Consider the following 8,696-nt stretch of genomic DNA (forward strand, 5'->3'; position numbering starts at 1 on the left):
ATAATGTAACTATGAGTCTTCCTTTATTTAAAGTAGTGCAGACAACAGTTAGGGAGGAGGAATAATTTCCCATGTTCTATTGCACAGTAGGGCGACCATGGTTAACAATATTATATCGTATGTTTTCAGGTAACTAGGAGACAGGATTTTGAAGTTCTCACTTTGTAGTTCTCACTACATTCACAGAAAATGATAAATGTGTGAGGTGACCAATATGCTAAAGACCCTGATTTGATCCTTACACTGTGTATACATGTTATCGAAGAAGCATCACAATGCACCCTATAAATATGTCCAATTATTATGTCAATTACAAATAAAATACAACTTTAAAATTTTTTAAAATAAAAAATAGTGCAAATGACCCCTGGGGTCTTGAGAAACTTTTGGAAAATAAAATGAAAAAATTTCAACATGGAAAGAACCACTTAAGGTCATCAAAAGTAAGGAAATAATCATCATTCCTCATCTTATAAAGCACCATCTCAGCTACTGCTGTGCTCAGTATACATAAAGACTAAGGACTTCGTGGGAATAGATTTCACCTCCATTTTGCGGGTAGGGGACTGAGGCTTGTAAAGGTTGAGGGTCTCGCCTAAGAGCACAGATGTCGTAAGCACAGGTGTAAGTTTTCTGTTTCCAGTTTTGCAATTCCCAGTTGCTGCTCACCATTTCTCCTGGCAGTGGTCCGCCCACAGCAAAGTCACAGCAGCAGCAGGGGCGTCTAACCATACACGCTCTTCCTCTTTTACCGTGTACTTCTACATGGCCCAGGGCCTCTAAAAACCTTTCTTTCTTCACACAGATGGAGAGGTCTCTGGCTTTGGCCAATATGTCCAGAAACCAGGAGTTTGTCCTGCTGGGCCTGTCTGCCAGGCTGGGCGTCAGGGATGCCCTGTTTGCCATCTTCCTGACCCTCTACCTGCTGACACTCCTGGAGAACACGCTCGTCATCTGCCTGGTCTGCAGGCGCAGGGAGCTCCGCAAGCCCATGTACTTCTTCCTGGGCAACCTCAGCTGCCTGGAGGTGTGCTACGTGTCTGTGACCATGCCCAGCCTGCTGGCGGGGCTCTGGGCTGGACCCCGCCCTGTGCCCTTCACGGCCTGCATCGCGCAGCTTTTCTTATTCGTCTCGTTCCTTGGTACCAAGTGCACCCTCCTGGCAGCCATGGCCTATGACCGCTACGCGGCCATCTGCCGCCCACTGCACTACCCGCTGCTCATGCGGCCCCGGGTCTGCCAGGGGTTGGCCTTGTCCTCGTGGCTTGGGGGGCTGCTGGTCTCGGTGGGCAAGACCACATGCATCGCCAGCCTGTCCTACTGCGGCCCCAACGTCCTCAACCACTTCTTCTGCGACGTCTCCCCTCTGCTCAACCTGTCCTGCACCCACGTGGCCCTGCCGGAGCTGGTGGACTTCCTCTCGGCCATCGTCATCTTCTGGGGCTCCCTCCTGGTTGCTCTGGCGTGCTACGCGGCCATCGGCGTGGCGGTGCTCCGCATGCGGTCCGCGGCGGCGCGCTGCAGAGCTGCGTCCACCTGCGCCTCGCACCTGCTGGTCATGGGCGCCTTCTACGCCCTGGTCCTCTTCGCGTACTCCCGCCGCAGCCGCCTGGAGCCCACAGACCTCCACAAGGTGCTGTCGGTCGTCTACACGGTGGCCACGCCGCTGTGCAGCCCGGCGGTCTACTGCCTGCGGAACCGCGAGGTGCGCGCGGCGCTGCGGAGCGCGCTCGGCCCGCGCCGTCTCCACGTCCCGCCCGGCAGACGCGCGCGTCAGGCTCCGGGGCAGATGGGAAGCTGTAGGAAGATATTCTCAACGTAATGTGTAAAGACTTTCTAAAGCGACATAAATGGTGGGTGCAGGGCGCACCACCTGAAGACTGGGCACGCTTGAAGCTCCGGCAGAGCGGGATAGGGAGGGGGGCAGGGGCAAGATATGTAACCCTAACAATATTTGTACCCACAGAATTTTGGAAAAAAATAAAAAAAATTAAACTATTAACGAAATTTTTAAAAAATGTCATGAACAGGCAGGCAGGTTTTTGATGAAGAAATGGAACTTGCTCACTTACAGAAAGATGGGCAAACTCCCTGTGAAATTCAGGAAATGAAAACAGCAGTGGAACAGAAAACAGCAACGCACCCCTCGCTTAATGAAAAATGTTGTGAGCGCGTGTGTCAGCTCAGGTGCACAGATCACATGTATGAGAATGTGATACATGTGATACATATTTCACAATATTGCCAAATTGTGAAATTTGAAATTAACATTGTTATTTTGGAAGTGATTTGGAATAACTCAAATGTCCATCAACAGGGATTATTTAAATATATCCACACTGTGGCACAATCTGTTAAAGAGATTAAATTAGACGTGTGGATACAGACATGGGGAGATCATCTAGGTATGTTGTTTAGTTACAATTTTCTAAAAAGCAGCACACGAGCATGTCAAAGTGTTGTGAAGCAATACTGATAATAATAATTGTAATAGTTGTTTATGTTCATGTATATCAAACAATTATTAGCAGTGTTTTTAGGGATGAGATCACAGGGGACTCATATTTTATATGTTTGAATATTTTGCACTAAGCTTGTATTATTTTAAAATTGAATAAGTAAATGTATTATAAAAGACAGCAGAAATTTTAAAAATTATCTTCTACAGAATGACTTGCTCATCATACTCGAAGACTTTTATTTTTATTTTACTTAATAACTCATGTCAACCATGCCTCAAGGGAAATGAGTGTGTCCTGGTATTGCTTGTGGGAGTATATATTGGTACATTTTAGAAGAGAAGTTTGTTAGTATATACAAACAGCCTTGAGAATCTGAATGCCCTTACACTTACCAATCGCACTATGGGAATTTATCCTAAAGCAAAAAGCGAAAGATGGGCAAGGTATTGAACAATGCAGATTCCCATTCAGAACGATTTGCCCAAAGATAACCCAATTACTCATTAAAATAAAGGTAATAGAAACAAAAGGCCAATAAACTTGTGGAATGATGTTTAATCTTCATCACTAGTAAAGAAATAGAAATGAAAATAAAAAGATTCACTTACACAGATCAAATTTTTAAAAATTATTTGATAAGACCCAGCATTGATTAAATGTGGGGAAAAGCACTCTTTAAAACTGTGTGGGAACTGCACGAGGAGGTGGTGTTTTTGGAAAGTTCACAGTCACTTTGACACAGCGTTTACCTGTTTATCTTTGTGCCATAGATAAGGGGGTTGTCTTCCGTGCTGCCCGCCGATGTTTCTAGGCGTCTGCCTTCCAGACGCATCGAAGCACTACTTTCTGGACCATCTGGGAGTGGGAGAGGTCACCTGATTAGTTTTGGCCGACAAGTAGTGATGTCACTTGGGGGAAAATACATTTAATTCCTGGTGCAAGAGCCTTCAGCCCTCTCCTTTCTCTCTTGCACAGTGGCTGGCAAAATTCGAAATGATGCTTGCTTCTTCCGCACAAGTTCCTGACGATGGTTAACAGAACCCTCCCCACATGCCGGCCTGCAGTGGACATGGAGCACAAGAAACTGATTAAACCTATTAAATTAAGACACTCAGAATTCAGCAGATTCTCTAGAAGCAGTAGATATTATTATAGCCCTAAATCATTGGACACATGGACATCAACATGACATTCCCTTCTTTCCGTGAGTTATTCATTTATTTATTCAACCAGGTTTACCAAGCAGCTAATACATACTGGGCACTGTTCCAGGCATGCGTACTGAGCAGGACTGACGAGGGCCACGCTTCTGTAGTGCTCACGTGCTGGCCGCTACATCCACCTCGTGTGAAGTGAGGGCCACGGAAGCCTGGAGGGAGGAGAACTGCATTGTGCCTGAGTTTCAGGGCAGTTAGGGAAAATTCCTAAAAGGAGGCCTGAAGCTGGGCCTGCATTCAAAGGCATAACAAGGAAGGGCATGGAATTCCTAGCAGATGGAACAGCACGTGCAAAGTCAGCCAGATATGCAGAGTAGGACGGGTCATGGTAACGTTGAGTTTAGTGTGGCTGAAACCAAAACATAATTTGGGATTTCGAATTCCCAGTTAAGGATGTTCAGCTCTGTTTTACAAACAAAAGAGAGATTATGGAGACTTTTTAATATTTCAAAATAAATTTTCTATTACAAAAGCAATACATGCTTACCACAGAAAATTGCCAAAAGGCAGCAAAATGAAAACGAAAGCAAATCACTCCCAAAGTCTTTCACACAGTGGCGACCATTTTGCGGTAAAGTATTAATTTCCAAATGCTCCTCTTTATACATATATACACACGTATTGCATTTAAAAAATTGAAACATAATTGCACTGTATGTGCTGTTTTATCACCTGATGTTTCCACATTGCAATACACAACTTACATCTTTTGTGGTAGTAAATATAAGGTTATTTTCCAGGACCCCATTGTCTGCAGTTTATTTTAACTGATCCTCTATGGTTGAATAGAGAGTTCTTCCAATAGTTCTCCACTGAAAGTGCAAAATGCTATGAACATTTTTGCAACTACATTGTTGCAGACATGCTAAAATATTTTCTTAGCAAGAAATTCTTACAATGGTGTTCTAAGTCAAAGTTCATGCACACTCGGAATTTTGATGCATATTGCCAAATTGTCCTCCAGAAACATTGTACCAATTTCAGTTAATAACTTTTATTTTTACTGAAATTTACAAAAAACATTCTCACTTTCCTTGAATTTTGGGGTGTGTGCATCCTCAAATACATCTTATGCAAACATATGGAGACATACGCAAGAGTTTCTCTTATTAAATGTTTTTAGTTAAAAAAATACAAAAATATGGAAAATTTATTTCGGAACTATTAAAGATTACTAGTCTATATTATGTTGTCATGGGCGTTTATTTATTAAAATTTTACTTTGGGAAAAATTTTAAATTTATCTTTTCATTACAAACATAGTATGCCTTTATGTCCATGGATAGAGATATAACTAATTCTTGCTTTTTAAATAGCTTCGTAAGAGTTCACAGTATGGAGCAGCTATAATTTATTCAGTCATGATCTTATTGATGAATGTTCACATTCCAGTTTGGGTCACTTAAAGTAATGCTATCATAAACAAACTTATACATAAATTCCTGTAGGTTGATGCTTTATTTTCCCTATGAAATACCTCCAAAAGTGGAGGTGTTGGGTGAAAGTACAGGCAACAATTTGAAAATTTTAATAGATATTACCAGGTTGCTCTCCAAGGAGGTTCTAACAATTTATGCCGCCACCAGCAGCAATGTGTGAGAGATTGTGCCCACGTCTCCAAAGCATCTTCAGCCGTAGGTGTTAACAGTCACATATTATTTGTTGCAATTAGCGTTTTCCTCCAGTACCAATGATGTTTCTTATTTTCACTGGTCATTTGCCTTGTTTCATCTACAAATTTCCCATTTATATTGTCCCTCATCTGCTCTCACATATATCTTTTTTTGAGACAGAGTCTCGCTCTGTAGCCTCAAACTCCTGGGCTCAAGCCATCTTCCTGCCTCAGCCTCCCAAGTAGCTGGGACTACAAGCATATGCTTCCATGCCTGGCTAATTTTTTTCTGTTTTTTGTAGGAGGTGGGACCTCACTCTTGCTCAGGAGGGTCTCCAACTCCTGGCCTCAAGCCATCTTTCTGCCTCAGCCTCCCAGAGTGCTAGGATTACAGATGTGAGCCACCGCGCCTGGCCACATATATATTTAAGTATCTTAAAAATATATCTTAAAAGTAGGAGGTTGACCACTTTGGACAATAGTTTGTCAATTCCTCAAAACATAGAATCATACAGATTTCAAAAGATCATATAGGCCGGGCGCGGTGGCTCACGCCTGTAATCCTAGCTCTCTGGGAGGCCGAGGCGGGCGGATTGCTCGAGGTCAGGAGTTCGAAACCAGCCTGAGCAAGAGCGAGACCCCGTCTCTACTATAAATAGAAAGAAACTAATTGGCCAACTAATATATATAGAAAAAATTAGCCGGGCATGGTGGCTCATGCCTGTAGTCCCAGCTACTTGGGAGGCTGAGACAGGAGGATTGCTTGAGCCCAGGAGTTTGAGGTTGCTGTGAGCTAGGCTGACGCCACGCACTCACTCTAGCCTGGACAACAAAGCAAGACTCTGTCTCAAAAAAAAAATAAAGAAAGAATGGGAGAGAGAGAGAGAGAGGGAGGGAGGGAGGGAGGGAGGGAGGGAGGGAGGGAGGGAGGGAGGGAGGGAGGGAGGAAGAAAAAATTAGGGCATGAAAGTTCTTTAGTCCAGGGTGGGGAGGCTGTCCTGTTCTAGGATGTTGAGCATCACCCATGTCCACTGCTCAGCTGGTGCCAATAGTCCTCCTTCAGCTGTGACAGCCAAAAGTTTTCAAGTGTCCCCTTGGGGCAAAATCATCCCCAGTTGAGAACCACAGATGTCAATGAATATAATATTCACCGGGAATTTAGAGGAAAGTGGCATTGGTAAGAGGGACAGGTTGCATTCCCAGAGGATCAAGATAAAACAATCAGGGAGTTTAATGATGTATGTACCAGCCTTGCCTTTTATTTCCTTTATTTATTTATATATGAGATGGGGTCTTACTCTGTTGCCCAGGCTGGTCTTGAACTCCTGGGCTCAAGTGATCCTCCTGCCTCAGCCTTCTCAGTAGGTGGGATTACTGTTGACAGCCACCATGTCTAGCTTTTTTGTGTGTCGTTCTGATGATGACATCTGGGTCCTCGCTGACCCTGGAGGGATGGCCCTCCCTGAGCTAGCCAATTTCTAAGGGTAGTAAACACTTACTTGCAAGTGTGCTTTTCATGCACAAACAAACCAATCCAGGGCTTGTGCCACCAACCAATACCTTTTGGGCTCTTACACTCTAGTCCACTATCCACCTGTCCTAAACACCCCAGGGTCTGGCACCAGACACCTGGGGACAGTCCCTGTGCCCCAGTAGCCAATCCTGGGCCTGCTTGTTTTGCCTCACCTGCCCCTTCCCCCAGGATCCATAATAGAGGGTTCCACCCACACGTTCCCCACCTCTTTCTGCCTCTTTGATAAGGAAGACCCCCATCTATTACCATGTTTCCCTGAAAGTAAGACAGGGTCTTATATTTAATTTTCCTCAAGAAGACACCCTAGGGCTATTTTCAGGGGATGTGTTATTTTTTTTAAATACAGTATAACAATCTACATTTATTTCAATATAGTGAAGTCGTCTTCTTCTGGAACATCATCATCACTCTCCAAACCCCGAATTCCATCCTGAATGTCCTGCGACTCTATTTCCTTTAGATCCGTCGGCCCCGATCTCTCCCGTGGAGCCACAGAGCTGTCACGGGGCGGATGAGAAGGGCTGCTCGTCGTCTTTCCCGCTCTAATACATTCTATGATGTGCATGAACCTAAAAAACTTGATGCTTGGTGAAAGAAGCCAGTCACATAAGGCCCCATATCACACGATCGCACTCCTATGAAATGTCCAAACTGGCAGATCCACGAAGACAGAAGGTAGATTGGTGGATTGTTAGGGCTGGGGTGGTGTTGGGAATGACTTCTAATGCATGTGGGGTTTTTTGGGGGGTGAAAAAACGTTCTGGAACTAGATAGTGGTGATGGTTGCACGGTTTTGTGAACATACTAAAAAACACTGTGTACATGTGCACACGTTTACAGGGCGAAATGTATGGTCTGTGAATTATGTCTCAATTAAAATGTAGAGTATGGATGACCTGAGATTGCCCCATGCCCTGGCCAACTGGTCACCCTCAGGACCAGCGCAGCATTCTACGGAAAGCGGCCTGGACCTCCCTGTTCCGCAGGCAGTAGATGACGGGGTTGCACATGGGCGTGACCACCGTGTAGATGACTGACAGCACCTTGTTGAGGTCCCTGGCTTCCATGCGGCTGGGCCGGGCATAGATGAAGAGCGTGGCAGAGTAGAAGACGCTCACCACGACCAGGTGGGAGGCGCAGGTGGAGAAGGCTTTGCTGCGGGCGGCAGCTGATGGCATGCGGAGGACAGTCCTCCCGATGGCCACGTAGGAGGCCACGGCCACGAGCAAGGAGCCCCAGAGGATGACGATGGCCGAGAGGAAGTCCACCAGCTCCGTCAGGGCCACGTGGGTGCAGGACAGGTTGAGCAGAGGGGAGACATCGCAGAAGAAGTGGTTGACGACGTTGGGGCCGCAGTAGGACAGGCTGGCGATGCATGCTGTTTTGATCACCGAGACCAGCAGCCCCCCAAGCCATGACGTTACCGCCAAGCCCAGGCACATCCGGGGTCGCATGAGCAGCGGGTAGTGCAGTGGGCGGCAGATGGCCGCGTAGCGGTCATAGGCCATGGCGGCCAGGAGGGTGCACTCTGTGCAGATGAGGGAGATAAAGAAAAAGAGCTGGGTCATGCAGGCCGTGAAGGGCACAGGGCGGGGTCCAGCCCAGAGCCCCGCCAGCAGGCTGGGCATGGTCACAGACACGTAGCACACCTCCAGGCAGCTGAGGTTGCCCAGGAAGAAGTACATGGGCTTGCGGAGCTCCCTGCGCCTGCAGACCAGGCAGATGACGAGCGTGTTCTCCAGGAGTGTCAGCAGGTAGAGGGTCAGGAAGATGGCAAACAGGGCATCCCTGATGCCCAGCCTGGCAGACAGGCCCAGCAGGACAAACTCCTGGACTCTGGTCAGGTTGCCCAATTCCAAGGACTTCTCCAT

The 8,696-nt window shown here is 46.3% G+C and overlaps 2 protein-coding genes across 2 annotated transcripts; one reads left to right on the top strand and one right to left on the bottom strand.

Annotated features, from left to right (window-relative positions):
* Positions 1–805: 805 nt before the first annotated feature.
* On the top strand, positions 806–1,822 carry LOC105862355 (olfactory receptor 6Z7-like). The gene has a single exon (XM_012748572.2). It carries the CDS (start codon positions 806–808, stop codon positions 1,820–1,822), a length of 1,017 nt encoding a protein of 338 aa, XP_012604026.2.
* A 5,935-nt stretch (positions 1,823–7,757) lies between these two features.
* On the bottom strand, positions 7,758–8,696 carry LOC105862354 (olfactory receptor 6Z7-like). The gene has a single exon (XM_012748571.3). It carries the CDS (start codon positions 8,694–8,696, stop codon positions 7,758–7,760), a length of 939 nt encoding a protein of 312 aa, XP_012604025.3.

This window comes from Microcebus murinus, chromosome 16 (genome assembly GCF_040939455.1).
Source record: "Microcebus murinus isolate Inina chromosome 16, M.murinus_Inina_mat1.0, whole genome shotgun sequence".
In the NCBI taxonomy this organism is placed as follows: Eukaryota; Metazoa; Chordata; class Mammalia; order Primates; family Cheirogaleidae; genus Microcebus; species Microcebus murinus.

Bases quoted from the DNA above. Each gene is read 5' to 3' on its own strand.
- LOC105862355 (XM_012748572.2), top strand. From the start codon at position 806: ATGGAGAGGTCTCTGGCTTTGGCCAATATGTCCAGAAACCAGGAGTTT.
- LOC105862354 (XM_012748571.3), bottom strand. From the start codon at position 8,696: ATGGAGAAGTCCTTGGAATTGGGCAACCTGACCAGAGTCCAGGAGTTT.